This window comes from Lepidochelys olivacea, assembly GCF_965140295.1.
Source record: "Lepidochelys olivacea isolate rLepOli2 genome assembly, chromosome: 17".
Taxonomy (NCBI): Eukaryota; Metazoa; Chordata; order Testudines; family Cheloniidae; genus Lepidochelys; species Lepidochelys olivacea.
Genome location: NC_140427.1, coordinates 14,686,675 through 14,709,220, shown reverse-complemented (window position 1 = coordinate 14,709,220; position 22,546 = coordinate 14,686,675). Strand labels below are relative to the sequence as shown.

The 22,546-nt window shown below is 41.3% G+C and overlaps 1 protein-coding gene across 6 annotated transcripts in view; it reads left to right on the top strand.

The window, feature by feature from the left end:
* Positions 1 to 22,546, top strand: part of AUTS2 (activator of transcription and developmental regulator AUTS2) — a 986,777-nt gene that overhangs the window by 324,412 nt on the left and 639,819 nt on the right. Inside the window, exon 1 of one of the 6 annotated variants that reach the window (XM_084650939.1) lies at positions 6,448 to 6,678. The exons of the other annotated variants lie outside the window; for them this stretch is intronic. Within the exon in view, the coding sequence (XP_084507065.1) occupies positions 6,631 to 6,678 (48 nt within the window). The 5' untranslated portion in view covers positions 6,448 to 6,630. Of the gene's footprint in view, positions 1 to 6,447; positions 6,679 to 22,546 lie in introns of those variants that run through there. 6 annotated transcript variants of the gene reach the window in all.

Sequence of the window (22,546 nt, the reverse complement as noted above, 5' to 3'; positions counted from 1 at the left end):
CGGGCTCCAGCCGATCGGCGCTTACCTCAGGCAGCCCCTGAAATCAACCAGCACATCCCTCTGGCAGCAGCTCCTAGGCTTGGGGGGGCAGGAGATCTCTGAGCCCTGCCCCTGCCCACAGGCACCATCCCTGCAACTCCCACTGGCCATAGTTCCCATCCAATGGCAAAGTTGGCGCTCAGGGCCGGGGCAGTCCGCGGAGACCCCCTTCCTCCCCCAGGAGCCACAGGGACATGCTGGCCGCTTCTGGGAGCGGCACGGAGCCAGGGCAGGCAGGGAGTCTGCCATAGCCCCACTGCGCTGCCGGACTTTTAGCACCTAAAATCTCCTGGTTTGGCTTCAGTAGCCTCCAGGAGATAGAGCCTGATTCCAGGAGACTCCCGGCAAAACCAAGAGGGTTGGCAACCCTACTCTACCTGGCTATCAAATCAAAATAGCTCTAAAATACTTCCAACCAGAGTTGGATTTAAACTAGAATTTCCTTTTTAAAATATGAGCATAAGTATGATTTGACAGCAGCATGTTTATGAAGAGATTTTCAGACAGCTCTTAAGATGAAGGGGCAGATGGTGCTGATGGAAGAGCATGGTTATAAAGAACTAGAAAGGATTTATGACAGACAGCAAGATCCCATATTGTTGTACATGAGCCAGAACAATGAGGATTCTCCTTAGGCCTTCATGTGAATCAAGTGCACCCTGTAATCTGGGTCCCCTGAGGACACTGGAATCCTGGTTTGTTTAGCACATTGTATTAGAGACAAATCAGTTTTTGTTTTTAAATTCCCACTCATTTTGGCACCACTCCCTGGCAACCCCTGCACTGAGCTCACTGCCTTTTTGGTATGTAAAGGAGTTTGGGTGAGGACAGAGCTGGCAGAATTTTGGATTTGTTCTGAAACAGAAATGCTGCTAGGAAATGTGGCTGCTGTGAAATGAAACCAAATTGTTGACCCATTCTAAATCTTGGGGAATTGGCCACCTTCTCTGGGAGGTGAAAAGGGAGACACAATAAAGGCCTCCTAGTTTTTGCATTATTTTAAACTAAATTCAATCTCCCTTGTTGAGGTATTCTGAAGACCTCTGATCTTTGGAAATGTTTGCACCTTTACAGAACTCGGATAGCTTTGCACTCTGCTCCTAATAGTTTTCCACCAGTCACTGGTTTTGGTGATGCTTTAGAATCTGCGTATGAATTCTGAAATATTCTTCCCTTTCCTAGCCTGTGAACAATAATTCTTCGAATGCTTTGGTGGAGATGGCAGCGTATTCGTTGTTATATAGTTTACGCCCCAAATTTGTAACAATCTCATGCTTAATTTTATTGTCCGAAAGGCATAAATGCAACTTCAGTAAAATAAGGCCAGATTCTTTCCTGTTCTGGTGGTAACAAAAAGCCAGATGAAGGCAGCTGAGAATTTCTCCAGTGTGGATGTGATCTCAGCTGGTTCAGAGCTGACATGCCTGCCTCCACCCAATCCCAGTGTACCTTTTTGTAGAGGGCAGTGCCCTTTGAACCTTTAGGCTGCTTTAACCTATTTTGGGGCTAGCACAGATCATCCAAGAAAATCAGGGAGCCTTAAGTGGTGGATCCATTGTTTCGTCTGGCTTCTTGGATTCTCTACTGGTCTTCCCAGTTAACTGATACTTGTGCATTTAAATCTCACATGTATGAAGTGAAATAGGGGTCAGATGGCTTGCAGCAACTCTCCAACCACAGTAGCTACAGAAGGGAAGTTTAGCAAGGCACGTTTTTCTAATCATTGTCTTTTTTGTTTGCCCCCCAGGGCAGGAGCAGACACCGAACGCTTGCACGGCTAAACAACATAGAAACACATACAGGGTCCAGGCAGGAGTCATGTACTGTTTTGCAGCATCTTCAGAGTCAAATCTAAGATGTCTCTTTGTTTTGTTTGCCCCGTGTCGGTATCTGGATGGCTTGGTAATGGGGGACAGTGAAAGCATCGCAAATCATATGTGGTGCTATAAAGGATTATTAGGGTGTGTTAACAAACTTGGACCAGTGAACTACTAAAAAGCAATCTAGTAAAACAAGCAATTTTCATTCCTTTTGTATCCTACTTCACATTCTAAACTACACTGGGCTATGGCAAAATCTACTTAATAAGTCCAAAGGAAGCCCTTTAATTCAGGACAGTTGCAGATGTTATGCTGAAAGACAGCTACCTGTAGAAAAGGCCCCATATTTGTTCTAGCTGTATACAAGTAGGATCTACAGAGTAAATGACTTCATCTTGTTGATGGATTTATGAAAGAGGTACAGAACAGAATAATTTTGGACATGGCTGTTTTCATGTATTAAGGGATGAATTCATAACAAATGTTTTGTTTGTGCGGTGACAATTCCCTTAACAAGCGAAGATGAATTGCCTAACTGAAGCTAAGCTATTGTATGATGAACTGTTTAGACAATAGCTGTATTAAATATGAAACGCATACATTGCAGACAAAATGCTGACATAGGGAGCGTTGAAATAAATGATGGTGCTGTTCTCAAGTCATAAAGATAAATGCTATGTTGAAAATTAAGTGGTTGTGTTCTCAGTGTGTATACGCACACATGTTTGTGTAGCTGTCTGTGCACGTAAGCAACAGTCAGACTGGTTTGGTATTAATTGGTGTCTTTGGTAGTCTCAGCAGCGATGTAAAAGATTAAGTGGGCATGGAGAGCAGCTCCACGTAGATCACTGTTGAGCTGGAGAAGCTTGCACTGCTACTGCCCACTCTGTGATTGTCCTGTGGTTATAAAGGGTCTCTAGATATGTCAGCCCAGGCCACTCGTGCACTAGATTCACTGAAAAAAAATTGTATAAGAATAAAACTGTAACATAGAGTTCCTAAGCCATGGAACACAAGGTGCCACAAGATGTTATTGAGTCACTGGCTGGTTGTCTCCAGAGCCCTGGATCCAGGGTTCAGTTGTTACTTTCCGCCACACCCCTGTGCTGTGGACAATGTGGGGCCACGCTATCACAATGGGAGCGTCAAGAAATACTGTGCCTCAGGTACAGTCCTTCCCAGAGCTCCTGAATTGGCACAAGTCTAGCTCCTGCTACTCCCCACAATGGGGTGTGGCACAACATGCTGTTCTTTGTGGACGCTGGCATTGGGAGGGTGGGGATATGCTTTGATCCATCTCCTCCCTGCCTTAGGTGGGGTGGATAATAGCCAAGACGGTGTGAGCAGGGAGCGTGTTGCTGTGCAGAGATTGCAATTATGGCAGTCCCCTATGCAGAAGTATAGGGTAGGGGTTGAGTGGCTCCTTGTACCATCTCCCTTCCTGGCACACCTGTGTATGGCCTAGGCACACTCTGGTCCATTTATTTATTTGCTACTTCAGGCAGGGACTTCTACTATGTGAAGAAATTAGAAGCCAACACATTTTAAACTGCTCTGCTTTCATCTGGTCTTCACGTACACTTGCAGTTTGAATCTTCCCTTTCCCTCATTGTAGTTAGTGTGTGACATCTGTATATTTTCTGAAATTTCCCATTGTCTCCATGGGTCACAACGGAGCATACCAAATTCAGGACAAACTGCTGAGAAATAGGGCAGACACACTCCAAAGCTGGTGGTTATTCTCCCATAAGATATACCAATCCAGCAACAAAAGTAAACATCTGTCTCATCACACTGGTTAACAAGGATCAAAAAAGCAGCCTCCTTAGGTATTCCAGTTCTTGTACCACCACCAAAAACACTAAACTTAATGATGAGTAGGTATTTAAAACCAATGGGTTCTTCTGATCCCAAAGGACCAGCCACATACCCAGGCCAATATGCAACTCAGATCTTACCCAATAATCATGGTGTTGCCAATCCTTTAGTATCTAAAATCTAAAGGTTTATTTATAAAAATAAAGAAAGAAAAGGGAGAGAGTTAAAATTAGTTAAAGGAATCAAATACATACAAAAATTGCAAAATTCTTGGATCAGGCTTGTAGCTGTGTTGAAATAAATTGCTGGCTTAAGTCAAGACTCTGGTTGCTGCCAAATCATTGGAAGGTTCTTGCTCAGTCCCTTGATTAGAATGCTCCCATTAGTGTAAGTTCATAGTTCAGAGATCTGAGCAGGAAAGAGGCAAAATGGGCCTTTTATAGCTTCTGCCAAGTAAAGGGGAAACCCATTGGTCTAGTTTGTGGAAAATTAGAGGTAACAAGATGGTGTTTGGAGTCACATGGGCAAGTCACATGTCCATGCATGCTTTGCTTAGTCACAGTCAAGGCCGTTACCCTTACTCTACTTAGAACGTTCACATGAAAGCCCATGAGGTGTGGATGGGCATCGTCCATGGTGAATCGTGTGCTTTGATGGGCCATTCAGCTTGAATAGTCCTTTCATGATGCGCTGGCTAAATACCTTGTGGGTGTTACCACGTGAGCCAACACATTTGAAATACAGGTACATAGTTAATATTTATAACTTCAGACGCTAAAATGATACATGCGTAGAAATAGGATAATCATATTAAGCAAATCATAACTTTTCCATTGACACCTGACTTGACACACTTTGTACAAGATCTGTTGCCGTTATATAACAGTGGTAGCAATGATCTACATGTCATATTTTAATCAGATAACGTCACACCCATAAACCAACAGAGGCTGAAATTTTCAAAGCCGTTTAAGTCTTTTCATCACAACTTTCATTAAATTCAGTGGAAGTTGTGCACCTACATCCCTTACGCAGCTGTGGAAACCGCAGTCGGCAGGTACCTTAGTGGCCTCAGTTATTTGGTCATCACAGCATGTATTTCATACACTGTCCAGTGCTTTCTGCATTAAGATCACCTTTTTTTGGCAAGGAATATTTAGGATTTAGGGTCTATTTTTCATCTGGGTCTTAGCCCAGCCTATGTTTATATATACTGGTTGGGGGAGGCAATTTTGGGCCTGCAATAAATTTTTAGGCACAAACAATAACAATTATAACACTAAAAGCCCCATTTAGATTTGATACAATTACAGGAACAAAGCATTTTGTTCTGAAATCATTAGCCTAATTTGCAGAATATTTAACATGCTAATCTTTGAGCCCACAATTGATGGCCAGCACCCCCAAAACCAGAAGCTGTATTGAAAAATGACCCCCAAATTTTGTGTTTTGAAGAAATAAATAGTTGTTTAACAAAGAAGAATCATAGAACTCAAAGGGACCTCAAGAGGTCATCTAATCTAGTCCTCTGCACTCAAAGCAGGACTAAGTATTATCAGGACTAAGAAAGATGGTCTCATAGCTTAGGCACTAGACTGGGACTTAAATATGGGTTCACTTCCCAACCTTGCCACAGACTTGCTATGTGATTGTGGGCAAGTCACTTAATCTCTTTCTGCCTCAAAGTGGGATACTGCTTCCCTATCTCATACGGCCGTTGGGTACATAAATGAATGTTTGTTGGGCACTAATATGGCCCATAAGCTCATTGTATAGAAGTACCTACATAAATGTAAGAGCAAGTAATTTCCTTTGTGAGGTTTTGTGCTCAAGTTGGGGTGCTGAGCTCATGTAGAGTACAACAGGATACATGTCTATTTAGTTATTACTCTTAGTATGCAACAAATAAAATGGAAATAAAATAGTCTGCTTTTTTTCTATCCTGCCTTTGGAACCTGATATGCAACAGGTTCCAATATGGAACTGGAAGTGGGGAGCTGATGATGAGGTGCAACTAAGACGGGAAATTGAGAACTAATCCTGCATTGGCAGGGAAGAAATGAATGGTCTAATAGGTCTTTTCCAACTGCAATTTCTACAATTCTATGAACATTATTCTCACGTTGTGGGCTGGTAAATGTGTTCACACATGGTCTTGCAAAATATTAATCTGATGGTATCAAAGATTAGTCTGTCCCTCTGTCCAGGAGGAGGGAGGCTTAGGAGTGAGAGGAAAGAGTCTGGCTTTTGATTGTGTGCTCTGGTTACATGGCTATGTTACTAAAGCTGCAGAATTGGAAAGGAGATATTTGCTTTATGCTTAAGAGGCTTTATTGTTTCTAAACTATATTTAGTTCTGTAATCTTTCTTTTGAGATGGGGGAGGAGTATCGGGGGGGCACCCTAAGAATGCTGCTGTCCTGATTAGTTGGGGAGGAAGGGGTTAAAGCCACGTGGTGGACTCTCCGAAGGGGCAAGCGCTGTTGTCAGAATAATGTTTAGCCAGGTGTTAATCTGTGCCTGGAGGGAAGTGCTGGAATTCATTATTCATCCCACTGGGGGAGGTCCTGGTTCTGGGAGGCTGCCAGGTCTGAAGCCAGCCTCCTGGCTTGACTGACATGTGCCATTTGTGATGAATGCAGCTGACGTCCATTTGAGGAATTCTCTTGTCAGGCAGCCAAGCTGACAGAGAAACACAGAGTGAGGCATTCAGAGAGCACCGTTTCAGAAGGCAAGATCGCGCTCAGCATTAGGAGGGCACAGAGGGACAAAATTGGAGCCACAAAGGGAGAACCTCTTTTTTGTTTTTTCTTTCCCTTTGCCAGCCCCCTACAATCCCTCACCTCTCTCAAGTACTGTTTGGGAAAACGCTGGCTCTGGAGGAATCTTGCTGGCACACTGCTGTTCCTCAGCAGACTAGCTTTTTTCCCCCCTCAAGGGCAGGAGGTGAGACAATGATCAAGTCAAGTTGGTTCTATGTCAAGTTCAAGTATGCGGAGAAGGTAAGTCAAAATGTTTTCTCTTCCAGCCTTTCCCAAGGGAGATGAGCGTGTGTATCCCTCCAGACCCCATCTCTTGACAGGCAGTTCTCGCCACCAGCAGAGCTGATGCTGCCTAGAAGTTTCACTGGTGAATGCATTTTCCCATGGCTTAATTTTCTGATGAAATCCAGCACAGTGCAGAATAGTCACTTGAAACCTGACAGGTAGCAGGCAGCTGGAACTGTAGCATGGTGGAAGGAGAAGAAGTGGAAGGAGAAGAAAATCTTGGATCTAGTTCCTAAGGCAGTCTCTTTTAAAACAGCAGTTGTAAAGATGTGCTGCTTTTCTTGCGTGTGGGGATCTGAAGACAGAAAGATATCTTGTTCCGTGGAGCTGGTTATGAGATGTGACCTGCTTCTGTGCGGAAATGGGTGCTTTAATTTCTTGAATGGTGAAGCAAATGTTTAATTGTCATTAATTCTTCATGAGAAAAGAGGCCTTTATTGATCAAACAGGAGGAAAATGTATTTCAAGATGGTTTAACTACAGTATTTTGATACTTTGCAATCTAATTGAATTCCTAATGATTATTACTGACATAATGTGTTCCCCCTTGGCTCTTATCGATCTCCCTCTGTCTTGTCTGTGCCTGGTGTCCTTTAGCACCTGATTGCTGGAGGTGGGGGACAGATGATGGATTTACACTGAAACATAATTGCACTGAATATCTCCCTTGTGAGGTTTTCTTACCCCAGGCTAAAGATTGATCTCATTGCTGGTAGCCCTGAGACCCATTCAGACACAGCCTTATTATAATTTTCATCCCAGCAAAATGGTGAAGAGTCAAAAACAACTTTCTGAGAACCACAAACAACAATCACCATCTCCCCTCCCTGGCCCTGATCATCCTTCACCAATTTTCAAATCTCTCTCTCAAAAGAAGAGACAAACCTTTCTATGTTTAATGTGCATTTACTATTCTGGACAGGAGTCTCGTGTTGATTGATTTTTCTTATGTTTGTGCCTCAGGTTTTGCTACACATGGTGAAAGTGTGTACGTTTCATTTAACAAGATGGTCTTATCATTATTGCTGGCTGCAAATAGCACGTTTAATTAAGCCACAGATTTAGCTTTCTGGTTTTCTTTTTTTTTTTTGTTTTGTTTTGCACAGTATTACACAGAAAACTTGAGTACAAAACCCACCTTATTAAATACCCATACATGACCTCACCTGTGCCTTCCCCACCAACCACTTTAGGCCATCAGAAGAAACATCATAAACTAAAGCTCGGATTTATCTTAAAACTGAAAACACCATAGAACTCTGCATATTTAGTATATGAAAATCCTCCTGGAATTAAAAATCTAATTATCTAAAAATCCAGCCGTCCAGTTTTGAGTGACAATGGCTTTTTCTAAGCCATCATGTGCCTCTCAGGTGTTTTTTTTTTCCCTCTCATCTTAAAATTTTGGGATTTATTTAACTTTTTTTTTTAAACACTCCTTGTAATTCAGTTAAAGTTTAAAAAAAAATCCTCAGTGACTGAACAAGGCAGATAATGCTGCTGCTCTTTCATCATTTGGGGACAAGCTTACTTTTTGTTTTGTTTTTAGTTACATAACCTGTCACACCAGTTCTGTCAGACAGATTCTCTGAAAGCTACAACTTGGGAAGTTTGAGCATGGATGAAAACAAGGAAATTTGTCCCTTTTTATTAAAAACAGAACTAACTCCCTTCTCCCCCCACCTCCCAAAAACCCCCTCTAGTTTTACCACGGTTTCTTCTGAAAGGTGCCCTTTCATTTTATTTCATGGTGTAACAACACTAGTCTTTTGCACTTACCATAATGCCTTTCAAGCTGGAAAGCACTTGGAGAAACTAAGAAACTGTCTACTTGAGAGAGTAGGGTTGCCAACTCTGACTGAAGTTATTCCGGGAGATTTCCTCCTCCCCCGTGCCTTAGTGTCATTTTCTTGAAATATCCTATTAAAATATCCTGGATTTCTTTCAATAGTCACTGGGAGATCAATAAAAAAAGGAGGACTTGTGGCACCTTAGAGACTAACCAATTTATTTGAGCATAAGCTTTCGTGAGCTACAGCTCATTTCATCAGATGCATGCTCAAATAAATTGGTTAGTCTCTAAGGTGCCACAAGTACTCCTTTTCTTTTTGCGAATACAGACTAACACGGCTGTTACTCTGAAACCTGTGTGAGAGAGGTGCACCAGTACTAACTTAAGTGATTTAAAACTGATTTAATTAAACTGGTGCACTTCCCTGTATAGGCAATGATTATGTAAGCGACACCTAAACCAAAATAAGTGTCTATGAACAAGTTTAATTATATGGGTTTGAAAACTGTTCCGTTAAACTGTTGCAACTTTCCCATGAAGACAAGGTCTTAGGTGTTGATTTAATCTAAAGAGAAATAAACCACTCTTAAATCCAAGTGAGTGTCCACACAGACTTTTCTCTTAACGAGTGTTAAATCACGCTTCTAGTTAAACTGCTGCATGCCTAAGGTTAATTAAGCTTTGCTCTCTTCGTGTCAGTTCAATACGTTTATTATCCCTAGTTGAAAGATGAATAAATTAGGGTAGAAAGAAGTTGTGACCTTATTCTGATTCACAGCAATATCTTGATAGAGTTCCATTCCTCAGGTGGAATCTGTAGATTACGCTGGTCTCTGTGTAAAAAAGTTCCTCTGACTTTTTATTGCCCAATTTGTGTAGCTGAAGTTGACACCCTTCACTCTGGCTTGATCAAGTAGCTTTGCAGCCTGTCTGTTCCTTGTAGAATACTGCCCAGCTCAGTGACTGAGGTCCCCTTTGTTTGCATACAGTGTTATAAATGTGATATTTCAGGTAGCATATGCAGTTATAAAATGTCCCTCCTGTACAGTCTGTGGCCCTGTTTTACCATCCTGGAGTATCTGTGTTTTACTGCTGCTAAGCATTGTATTGATGAGGAGCATCAGCCATCGTAACCCCACATCTTCAACGTCTATGTGGCTGCTGCTCCTCCTCCTTAATTGTATTGTCTGTAGCTTCAATACTAGAGAAGGGCCTGAATCAAAAGTCTGGGCTCCCTTGAATTGTGAGGAAGTTCAGATCTGGGTCAGAGCCTTGCTTCTCGGACCCATCTCTACTCATTACCTTTCATATGCTACTCTGATGTTCATAAGCCCCAATACGCCACATGCATTGTTCCTCTTCCTTCATACTGGCTGGCCCACCCAGCAGCAAGTTCCATTACCTTGCTGCACGTTGGATTGCTCCCCACTCCTTCTCTGTTAGTGACTCAAGTGAATGAAGTGGGTCCCTTGGCCACAGCTGGTGGCGGTGCCTTCCCAGTGTTCTGCTCATTCCATTTAAAGGAGTTCAGGGGCTAATCCACCCTAGGGGTACACAGTGTCCCCAAGGGATGAGAGAACATGGGGATTCAGCTGCACTTCCTCACACAAGCCTGCTGGGGGAATACGCTTTTTCCAAGAAAGGGGTGTGCCAGCAGGGAGCTCAGAGGCCTGAAACCTCTTCTTGGGCTGTCTCTAAATGGTGGCATTGAATCGGATTGTTGAGCTCTCTTACACTATGTCTACATGGCACACATTGAGGACTGGGGGGGGGGGGGTTTGTTAGCTGCAGTGGAGCACAGCAAAATGTTGCTCTCTAACTGTCCCGTGTGAACACTGTTCACGCCAACTAAAAGGTATCTAGTTGGCATTAACATGGTCCTATGTGAAAAAGGACTATGTTAAAGCAAACTAGGTGTCTTTTTAACTTGCACCAGCATCGTCCACACAGGACAATAGAAGTACAATGGTTTGCTGTTCTCTGCAGTTCACGCCCCCCAGAGTCTGCAGTGCAGTGTAGGTAAATCCTTAGAATAAGAGACCACTTAATACCGGATTTTTTAAAAAATATGTAATTTGGCCTATTAGTTCGTTCAGGTTTTCCAAACATTTGTTCCACATTGTTGGACAAATAATATAAAACCACTTCATAGTCATATGTTTGATTGTTATTTTATTATTCTATTATAACAAAACAAAAAATAATTTGTCCAATTTCCTCTCCAGATTGTTGCAGATCAGCTATGATGTCCTATTGCAGAATTCTATTGGAACAGGAACAAAGTTTGTTTCACCTTACAAAGGTTTAATGTAAGGTCATTTGAACATCAGGCTTCTTTATACTGTATGCATATTCAGTCTGAGTGCATTTACAATGAGTTACAATTCTGTGGTAGAATACGAATAATGATGATGATACTAAGAAATCATTTTGACTTGGGAAAAACAGGGAGATTATTGGAAGGTAATGACATTCTGGAAGGTTTGGAAAGTATGTAATTAGGCAACAGGCATAGGCACTCTGACCTAATTTGTTACTGCCTGTGTCATGAAGGAGCTTGTGAATAATGATGGGGAAATTGAAGGGGTTTTGCTTTGTCCTTAAAAATCCCTATCCCCTTTATTAGGCTTATTGATCTCACTGATCCCAGTCTCCAACTGAGGCAGAATTCCCTGTTTCCAGCAGGGCTGCAGGAAGAAAGTGACATTCCTAGCAGTAACATTAGATTAAAACACCCAGTGCCTAGATACAATGTGCATTCATCTCCTATCCTGTCCTACTCCTGTGAAAGGCAGCTTACTGTTTTGACAGCTTAAAGTAAAAAGCCTTAGGGGCAAGCAACCACTTGAATGTTCCAAGGGCTTCATTTCCAAAGGAAAGAGTTCAATTACAGTCATTTTCCTTGACTAAGTACAAAGAGGTAAATGGAACCCCTGTTTCAAATATTAAACTCGCAGACTGTATTACCAGTTGTACTTTGGCTGCATCCTTTACTTTCAATCTAAATCAAAGCCCTGATTCCAAATTACTTTTAAAAAGTATGATGAGGTGTGCACCTAGTAATTCAGCCACTTGTATTAAAGAGTACATAGTACATCAAATGTGACTTTCATTAGACCCCGTTGCTCTTCTGGCGATCTGGATGCAGTTGGCATCCTTCTCGACGAGCAAGAAGAGTTGTATCTTGAAAGGCTGCAGCACAGCTGTAGCAGAATAAGAAAGATAGATGTAGATTAATCTCTTGGTGATGTGTTCAGAGATTTTAGTGATTTCTCTGATCCATACATTTGCTCTATTATTTGTCTCACCTTTCATAACAGTGGTTCGAATGAGACCTGCTTATTTATGCACAGCATGGAACAGCCTCTCTTCCCCATCACACTTTTTCCCCATGCCGTCTTTCTCCTGGCAGCGCACAAGTCAGATTTTCAAGAACTCAGCCACCACATTTGGGACTAGATTTTCAAAATTGCTCCGCATTATGACACTTTTATGATCAGATGTTCAAAAGAGTTTAGACACTCCGTGTGCAGAGCTCATTTGAAAATCTGGCCACTTACTTTGCTATCTCATTGGGACCTGAGCTCACTTGAACATCTAATCCCAAATGGTGCTGAGTTGTTTTGAAAATGTAGCCCACGGGACCTGATCAGAAGCCCTCTGAAGTTAGTGGGAGCCTGTCTATTAACCTTTTTGGGATCAGGCCCCTCTAGTGTTGTGGGGGGAGGGGCATGGAGGGGAGAAAGGACAGGGAATTAGTTGGGCTGGATGCTTGTCCTAGAATGAATGAATTTTTCTTGGAAGCTGAGTGTGTCTACTGCTTCATCATCCTCTCTAGGAAATGGTGCCTCTGGAAATTAGGAATTTGCATTCAAATGTAAGTCTCTTTTGGATGAACGATGCTTAGCAGGGCTGGTTATATGTGGCCACATTTTCTGTTGATTTCCTGTCATCGTCAGTTTAGACATAGGTGTTCTGGGTGTACAACCAGATGTCGCTTGCTTAAATTTTCCTAATTTCTTGGGACAGATCTTACTCCCGCTGAATATTGGATCAGGCCCATAGTATTTAAACTAGTGCGTTATACTATAAAGGTGTCTATTTTAGTGCCTGTTTGATTTAGTGCTGAAAATGCTGGCTGGATATTCACATCAAGTTATTTTCACATTCCCAGATTCTTTTGGAGAAGAATGCTGCTTGCTGGAAACAATCACTGTTTGTTTCCACTGATCTTTTTCAAATTGGCAAATATAATTTATTTCCAGAAATATTTCCAGTTCTGCATCATATACAGCTAGAACCTGGATTATGTATTCATAATATTAATATGACACTCCCTGGCTTGAAGGAAATGATACCGTGGAGAGCTGTCTCTTTCTCACTTACGTTGTAAAGAAATATATTTGAGGCCTATTGTATGTTTTAATTGTTGGATATTTTCCCTTGCCTGAACGGCAATACATCGTGTGTATGCTTTATTTTTCAAAGGCATAACTTTCTCAATGTGCAACTGCAGCTACCAGGATGACTATCTCTTTCCCTGCTGCTTGCGCGCAAACTCTGGGCCAGAGCCTCAGCTAGTGTAAATTGGAATTCAATAGAGCTACGCTGATTTACACCAGCTGCACATATGTCCACGTGCATCAGGCAGTGGGTAGTGCATGGGAGTAAACATCATGCCTTAAATTTCATATGGTTTGTTAAATGTATGCCCAATTGCAAAGCCAGCATCATCACCAAGACTAGGCTTCGCTTCATTCTAGCGTTGGGTTATGAGGTTATCTGGCATTTCATCAAATGCAAAGCTTCTTAAAGGACTGTACATGTTTGGTGACATCGGGGTCAAGCCTGTGCTGATGCTGTAATTTTCTCAAGGTTGGCAAGTGGAGTTGTTAATGCCTTCCTTTAAACTGTTGTTAATCTCTTTTTCAGAAATTCTGGGCCGAAGGGCTGTATTTGGCTGGCATGCTAACTGCAGAGAGAGGGCCAGATTGTGTCTTTGTGGTCTTGTGTGCCACAACCAAAGCTAGATGGTACTGAAACTCTCATGAAGAAATATCATTCCTATGAAATAGCCAATCAATACAGAATTCTAGGTCGAACTTTTAGCTGTGGAACTCTAACTCTTCTTAGCTGCACACATGCTCACTTCTGGAATCGTCCCTCAGTTTTCTGCTGTGGCTACTGGGCAGTTCAGTGAAGTGTAGGCAAAAGTCCCACTCCTCCCATGGAGTAACCTATGGTAATGTGTGCTGTGCTCAATTTGCAGTCCAGTGCATTGATCTGCCCCATTCACAACCTTCATTGGAATATGGAAGCAGAACTCTTACATTTAAAACTGAATGGCAAACAGAATTGGAAAGAAGAGACAATGGGTGAGTCAGTTTATTTCTGTGTGCCTCATCTTCTCCATCCGTAGATTAGTTAGTAATGCCAACTCACCTTTGTAACTATTTGGAGATCTATTGATGATAAATACTAGAGTGCTCAGTATTATGATTTATTTATCTATTTACTTCAATTTAATTTTCTCATTTCTCAGTGATGGAACTGCCATGGCATTCAGACCATTTTTTTAGCCAAACCTGTTTTGGATAAAATCTGTTTAAGTACCAAATGGATCCTGTGAAACATTGAGTGTTTCCTATTGGCTGTAACAGATTATCCCATATATCATAAGGAGGTTTTCAAATAAAGGGCCGGATCTGCAGGCTCAGCTGGAGGAGCTAAGGAGAGTTTTAAGGCACCTGTGTTCTCCTTTGAGTCCGGGGACACTAACTCCCTAGTATAAGTTAGAACAGCTCAGGAGCTGCATTAACTTGTGCTGGTTGCCAGAGGTCCCAAGGGGCCATTACAGTAATCCGGCATCATCGAGGCACAAGGAAGTTGAAGTCCCACAAGTTGTTCCCCTTTATGTTGCTCTCATAGAGGGTTGGTAAAATAGAAGCTGGTAGGATGTCTGTGTGCCACCCCAGGATCCCCCTATCTGGTATATTTGTGTGTGTGAGGGGGAGGGGGAAGAGAATCTTCCTGTAACTTGAGTAAGTCTGCTTCAGGACAGTTTTGTCCTTAACAGTCCACAATCTGGCCACAAATCTTTGGTCCTTGGTCCTAGGCTTTGTGCGTGTGTGTTTGTGAACAAAAGGAGAATAGTGTGCTACTGGGGATAGCCGCTCAGGGGTGAAATGGCAAGAAAAAAATCATCTTACATTTTTCTGATGTAAATTTTTAATTGAATATATTTGCTTCTGTCAAGCAACTTTTACAGTCCAATGCACAAAACATACAATGCAAGACAAAGAAACTTTGCACAATGAACTGCATGTAATCAGCTAGTTATGCATCCAATTATATGTGAGGATTTTTTATATTTTTGTAGTATGTGCAACAAAGATGAATTTAAATGTGTATCCAGAGCATTGTACCCTTCGTAAGGTAATTAGCATTTGTACAGTACTGCTTTCATAGTTATTTAGGCTTTCTCTAGATTGGAAAGCTCTGGAGAACTTCGTTAGAAATGGTTGCCTCTAATAACAAGCCAGAGAGGAATGCATTTTTAAACACATTGTTAGACTCAAAGTCCTGTATCTGTAATACTAGCAGTATTGTATCGGTGCCTGGTATCAATGGACTTCGTTGCCCTATGCACTTGTGGTGACAAAACGGGTAAGGGATAGACTGAGTTGTAATATTTTGCAGTTTAAATATCACTCTTTTTAATCCAACAGATATAGTGTTTATCCACATTGTAAACTTTCAAAGCAGCCATGTGATGTGGAAGGTAATTAATACCTATATTACAAATGGCTAAATTAGAGAAATATAGAGGCCTCGGTCACACAGTAAGTCAGTGGCAGATCTGAAGTGTCCTGACTCAGTGTTCTAATATAACCACTAAGTAATACTCCCTTTTCTGCCTCACATCTTTCTTCAGTGAAATTGCTATTAATTTAAGCTGCAGCCCAAATATTAGTTCAGTTAAAGGCATTTGTGAACTGAAGTTCCTAACAGTCATTTCTGGATTTTGGCCAAAGGCAGTATATTTTCAAAGAAGGGAGGGAGTTAACAGTTGTGTGTTCTTTTAAACAAGAGTGGTGTATATAAGTCTTCTCTGTGCATCTCTCCAGTGTACTGTGCCCTATGAAGACTAATCCAAGGTGAATTGATGCAACAGTACACAAGAGAAGTGTGTACTGGTTACATTCCCTTGGGCACTGAACTCGTATAAGACCACCTGCTGTTTGGAAGGAATTGTTATGTGGGTGATAGAGAAGAAACAAATTCTTAAGTGTAGCTACACACAGGAATTCTTTTGAGAGTCTGCTAGGTACAGAGCTTTTGACTTGTAACCCTATGGTATATTTAGAGTGTAACCAATAACACGTACTTAATGGATAAATATTCAGGACACAATAGATGTCAGAGCTGGGCTGGGGAGATGTCACACTCAATCTGTTGACATGGAATGATTTGCTGTTCTGAAGCTAGACTCCCTGGTTCTGTAGACAATTAAATAAAAAAAAAGCAGCTGGGGGCTTATGCTGAGATTTTTCCCCCCTGGACTTCATCTGCCTAAGGGCTTGTTCCTCCCTTTAATTATTTAAGAACTGGGTTTTGTTTATAGTTTGTAATAAAACTGATAAAAGATTAACGAGGACCTTGTGTCTCCTTCTTCAGCAAATTAAAGCTTTGGAACACTTACAAAATACAGATACTTGAAATCTGCAAAATAGAAGCAGGAAAAGTAGAGCAGAATAGACAATCAAGCTATTGGATTTATTTAAAAAAAACCTTTCTGCTGGAGCACAAAAAGTACCTACTCTATCAAACATTTATAAATGCTTTTGTTGTGGGGCCTTTTGTATGAAACATAGGGGTTGAGTATGTTAAAATAACGTGTCCTTGCTTAATAGAGGCAACCGCATTAGGGATATGTGGGAGGGTGTTGGGGACTGACAGTGAACTGGTATGTGTCTAGGAGTCGTGCTGAGGGGATGGTTACCAAATGGAGGGTGGGGAGGGTACCTGTTACCCTTATTTCACCCCCACCCCCCACCACCTCAGCAGCTGTGCCTCTGCCAAAGCTGACCCTAGCTTTGTGGACCTAGATCTTTTTAGAGAAATAACTGAGCAGTATCCCTGTACAAGAGCTTGCATTATTTTTTTGTTAATTCAAATGTCTAAAATAGAGAGCCATTCAAACCAGCAAGGCTTCCTTGGGGACTTGGTCGATGGTGACTTAAACATATTAAGGCTCACGTTTGGAACTCGGCTCTCTGAAAGACTAGCTCAGTGGTTCTCAAACTTTTGTATTGGCGACCCCTTTCACAAAGCAAGACTCTGAGTGCGACCCCCCCCCATACATTAAAACATTTTTTTATATATTTAACACCATTATAAATGCTGGAGGCAAAGTGGGGTGTGGGGTGGAGGCTGACAGCTCACGACCCCCTCAGGGGTCCCAACCCCCAGTTTGAGAACCCCTGGACTAGCTCTTTCCCAATACCATACAGCTGTATTTGAGATCTGTCTGGTGCTGGAGCCTGCTCAGTGAAAAAGAGAGAGAGCTTCTGGCAGTGCATTCTCGGAATTGTCTTCAGCTTTGGAATTTATTCTTGCCCTGGATGCGTCAGAGTCTCCAAAGCCCATGTTCACATGCAGAATAACACAGGTAAGTGGGTCAAAGATCCTCAAGCAGAGGAGAACAAGATTGTATGATGACTTAGGTGATGCTGTTTAGAACATTTAAAAAAAAAATTGTGTGTGGGGGGAGTTTTCATAAGTTGCAGGAAAATCACCAAGCTCAAATATTATAATGCAAATTTTAGATGTTTAATTGTTTTTGTGTTACTTTTTGAGAGATTCCTAGACGTCCAGGTAGGTAGTAAAGGAATGAAACTAATAAATAGTACAATAATCAACTGGGCTACTCATCTTTTCCAGCACTAGGCCATGTTTTCTTGATTTTTTTCCAGTGCATCTATTGCAGTGCACATCCTTTCATCAAAAATAGGGTGACATCCTGACTTGCAGTTTTAAGTAAGGTTAAAGGATGGGATAGAGAGTCCTATACAAGCTGTAGGGCAGGATATCCCCATAGCATTCCAGGGAGCTGCAAACTCCTTTGTCCTGTGCCCATGCACCAGCTTCTCAAGGGTTATGTCTGCAGATTAACGTGCAAGTCCTGTTCCTATCCAGGTAGCATGTAACAATGGCCAGCAGTATTTTGGGGTAGGCTGTGAGTGCTCATTTTCAAAGGAGGCATCTGCTACATTTTTTCCCCTTTTCATTGCACTTCTCATTTTTCCTTTCAAAGGCAGCGCTGTCCAGTTTTGTGGCAGTGCATCCTCAATTCCACCATAGCTGAGAGCTGTCGTGGCTGACTGGCCTTTAGAATCTCTAGAAACAAGGAGGCGTCCGGTGGCACCTTAAAGACTAACAGATTTATTTGGGCATTAGCTTTTGTGAGTAAAAAACCCACTTCTTCAGATGCGTGGATTGAAAATTACAGGTACAGGCATAAATATATATTGGCACATGAAAAGAAGGGAGTTACCTAACAAGTGGAGAATCAATGTTGAAAGCCAATTCAGTCAGGGTGGATGTGGTCCAGTACCAATAATTGAGGAGGAGGTGTCAATACCAAGAGAGGAAAAATTGCTTTTGTAGTGAGCCAGCCTCTCCCAGTCCCTATTCAAGCCCAAATTAATGGTGTTAAGTTTGCAAATTAATTGTAGCTCTGCAGTTTCTCTTTGAAGTCTGTTTTTGAAGTTTTTTTGTTGAAGAGTGGCTACTTTTAAATCTGGTATTGAATGTGCAGGCAGATTGAATTGTTCTCCTACTGGCTTTTGTATGTTACCATTCCTGATGTCTGATTTGTGTCCATTTATTCTTTTACGTAGAGACTGTGCGGTTTGGCCAATGTACATGGCCGAGGGGCATTGCTGGCACATGATCGTATATATCACAGTAGGAAATGTGCAGGTGAATGAGTCTCTGATGGTGTGGTTGGGTCCTATGATGGTGTCGCTAGAATAGATATGGGGACAGAGAAGGCAACGGGGTTTGTTACAGGGATTGGCTCCTGGGTTAGTGTTTCTGTGGTGTGGTGTTTAGTTGCTGGTGAGTATTGGAAGTCTACAGAGTATTTTGAGATCCTTGGAAAAATACTCTCCATAAGTACAACATCTTATTGTTTAACTATTGAGTGTATTGTATTGAGTGTAGAGCACTGTATTGCTAGCCCTCACTCAGGGAGCCACAGAATATCTGCATTTTAGATGAATTACTGCATTATTGGTGTCCTTATCTCCCTAAAGATAAATGAGTACAAATGTTCAAGCCTAGTTTATATTTGCATCTAAATTAACTGAAAGCAAATCCTTTAAAGGGTCAGGACAGATGATGAGGGTTTAACTTTTTACTAATTAAAGAGTCATTGTATTCCTTTGTGGAAGAGCTGGTAAAGATAAAATGGTAACACGTCAGGTTCAAAGGTCTGCATGTAGATCCTAATCCATTTAGGAGAAGGGGGATAAAATTTCATTGACTGTAGTATAAACTCAGGCCCAATAACCGATTTGTTCCTCTGCTGGACATACATATATCAATAGAAAAGGAAAGTAGAGGAAGCTAAGAGGGGTGAATCAGTACTTGCTTCTGAATCTCAGTGCCCATGAATGCCAAAGTTCTGGTGTAGGGGTGATTTGTATCACCAGAGGACATTGGAGAGGAAATGCTCAAAGCCATGTAGCGCATCACTTTTCATTCTTGCGATTCCCGCTTTATTAGATGGCATCAAATTATTAATTTTCTCACAGTTTTAACTTATATTAATATTAAAATTACACTGTGAGGCAAATGCATCATCAGTGGACACTAGTGATTGTTTTTAAGAAGAGAGGCAAAACTAACCCTATTACTATTTTCGCTGGGTTGGGGGCCTTTTTTTTCTTTTCTCCTGTTGCTGACTTCTCTCGTCTCTGATCCATGCAGAAGAGTGAAAAACTGGGCTGAATTCAGATTGATTGCATGCATTTGAGCAGGTCTGACCTCCGGTACAGTTGAGGGCAGCACTGTACACCTATTCTGTGGGAACACACACACTCACTCACTCACTCACTCTTACTATATAGCCTGATATAGATAGCGTTTATAGCTTCCAGTGTTTTACATGTTACAAGCGTTAAACAGATCAATACATACTATTACTATTTCCTTGTTTAGTTTGACATAATTTTTCAATATTCGTATCCATATGTCCAGCATTCTTCAGACTCCACCGGTTGTTAACATATTCTCTGTGATTGACAGTAGTCTGATCTCCTTTAAAAGTTTAGGATCTCTTCCATCTGGCCCTGGAGACTTGGCGGCTTGCACAGTTAGTAATAGCAGATTTTCCCTGAGCAGTGGTGCAGAGGACTCCATTTATGGATAAAAAGATTAAAATCTTGAAATCAGAAAAGCTGGAAAAATGTAACAATTGTGAATCTGCCAGGGAGACATTCCCTGTTGGATTGAAAGTCTTATGACAAGTTGAAAAAGAGAGATTTGGAATTGTAATTCAATTCTCTTGTCAATCCAGGAGACTTAAAGCTGAAATCATGTTAGAATACATTAACAGTTCACGGACAAGGACAGAAATTCAGTTGCCTTTTAAAGACAATTTTGTGCTAGTTTCCAGACTGTCTCACTTACAGGTTTTATTACATCTGTAAATAAAAATTCACTTGCATTGCTTAACATAAGTGGCAGGAAGTTGATCACGCAATGAATCCTAAAGAATTCATTTCCTTGTGTGCCAGTGGATGTATCTCATAAAATAGATGTATTTCATGGGAATGGTTTGACCTTCGGAAATTAGAATGGGAAAGTCAGAGCAGAAAGGAGCTGTGGCTAGCAACACTGTAGAGAGGAGCACTGGTTAGATACATTCCTTACCCTGAGAATCTCCACCTTTTTAATCAAAGAGGGTGACAATATTTGGGTGGCTCCATAGACTTTACAATCTTCATTTCTTTAGACTGTTGGTTCAGCATGTGGTCAGAAGGTGAGTTAGAATAAATGATGTGTTTTCCCATTGCAAGGTTGTTTTTCTTTAACTCCCGTGCTCATCTTGCCACAGATGATTGACCGAGGCCACAATCTAACATGACAGTGTCCAAAATAATTACTAAACTTTAAACATGAGTTGTGTGGGTTTGTGAAGTGCATACCTTGTTGAAAAGGCATGTAGTGGGTTGGTTAAAATAATAGAAGTGGAATATTAGAAGTATGATGTCAAGGTCTGTGGCATATCGGAAGGATTTTCCATACGTGTGGGGTGCTAGTCTACAGGCTGATAAATTTACAAGAATGATTAAAAAATTGGAAAACATGCCTTATGGTGAAAGACTAAGGGAGCTCAATCTATTTAGCTTATGAAAGAGAAGGTTAAAGGGTAACTTGATCAAAGTTAATACCTACCTTCATGGGGAACAGAAATTTGGTGGTAAAAGGCTAGCCAGTCTAGCAGACAACGATCTAGTATCTAGAAGCTGAAGATAGACAAATTTGGACTCAAAATTTTTAACAGTGAGGATAGTTAACCCCTGGAACAATTGACCAAGGGTTGTGATAGATTCTTCATCACTACGAATTTTACAAGTTCTGCCCCACCCCCACCCCCTCCCTGGGTTTAACAACTAGACCGTACTAAAACACCTTCCCTTCCTCCCTCTGAACATTTTGGATGAACTAAAGTCAGAAAACCCTTAGCCACATCAGTCTATTATATTAGTGTAAACTAGTTCACAAACCACCCCTTAAGATCAGTAGTGACTGTACAAAGAATTGAGTTTACATGCCTGCTAAATGCAATATGCTGCATTTCTTTAACCTTTTTAGTTTCAAAAATCATAAGCAGAGTCCATATATTCGCAATCCTGATGGTCCTCGTATAGAACGTAATCAGTGATCAGAACTTAATTGGGAAGAATCCCTACAGAGCTGCAGAATGTTTCTTTTTAGTGGCTGTGATCAAAATATCTGAGGGTTTGTGTGCGCGCGTTTGTGTTCTGTAATGTTTGTTGATTTAAACATGATGAAAAACAGATTTTGTTGATTTGTATCTTTCTGATTTCAATATACAGTCTAACATGCTTTCATTTCATAAATATGTCGGTGAATAGTGTTGAAAAATATGAGCAAATCAGGGGGCTCTTGCTTGTAAATAACCTGATTCACACAGCTGACGCCAGCAAAAGTTCACATGGCTAGCCCTGGCCATTTTGACAAGTGCCCACATTGCTTTATGTAGCAAGAGCTATCAAGAATGGATGACAGTATATCAACCGCTGTGTTTCGCAGAGACTTCTCCAAATTTTTTTTTCTACTCTGCGATAAATGGAGAATTCTCTACCGCTCTGAGTCTGCATTTAACTTGTTCAAGGCTTAGCTGGAATAGAAATTGTGGACCAAGGACAGATTTACAAAGGTACTTAGGTTCTTAAAGATGAAGATGAGCACCTAGCGGGATTTACAAAAGCACCTAAACGGATTAGGAACCTAACTCCCTTTAACATCAATGGGAATTAGATAGCTAGCCTCTTTTAGGCACTGTTGTAAATCTCACTAGGTCCTATCTGCAGGTTTGGGCACCTAAATACCTTTGTAAATCTGGTCCCAGATCCTAAAATGGTGTAAATCAGTGTAGCTTCATTGACGTCAAAGTGGATGCATATGTAATTTACCTCCACTTTAAAGCGCTTTACACGACCAAAGGGGTGTAAAATGGCCTTTGTGTAAATGAAAATTTGGTCCTTAGTTTTCACATATGATGTTGAGACATGCTTTGGATTAACAGCCAAATTATTTAACTTTGTAGTTTAAGGAATTCTGTTTCTGTGAATATCTGAGAGGGGGGAGAAAACATTGAGATGTTAGGAATTTTTTTCTGATTTTTTTTCACCCCTTCTTTCAATTCAGAAAACCAGGGCAAGTCATGCCTGACTAATCTAATTGTCTTCTATGACGAGATAACTGGTTCTGTGG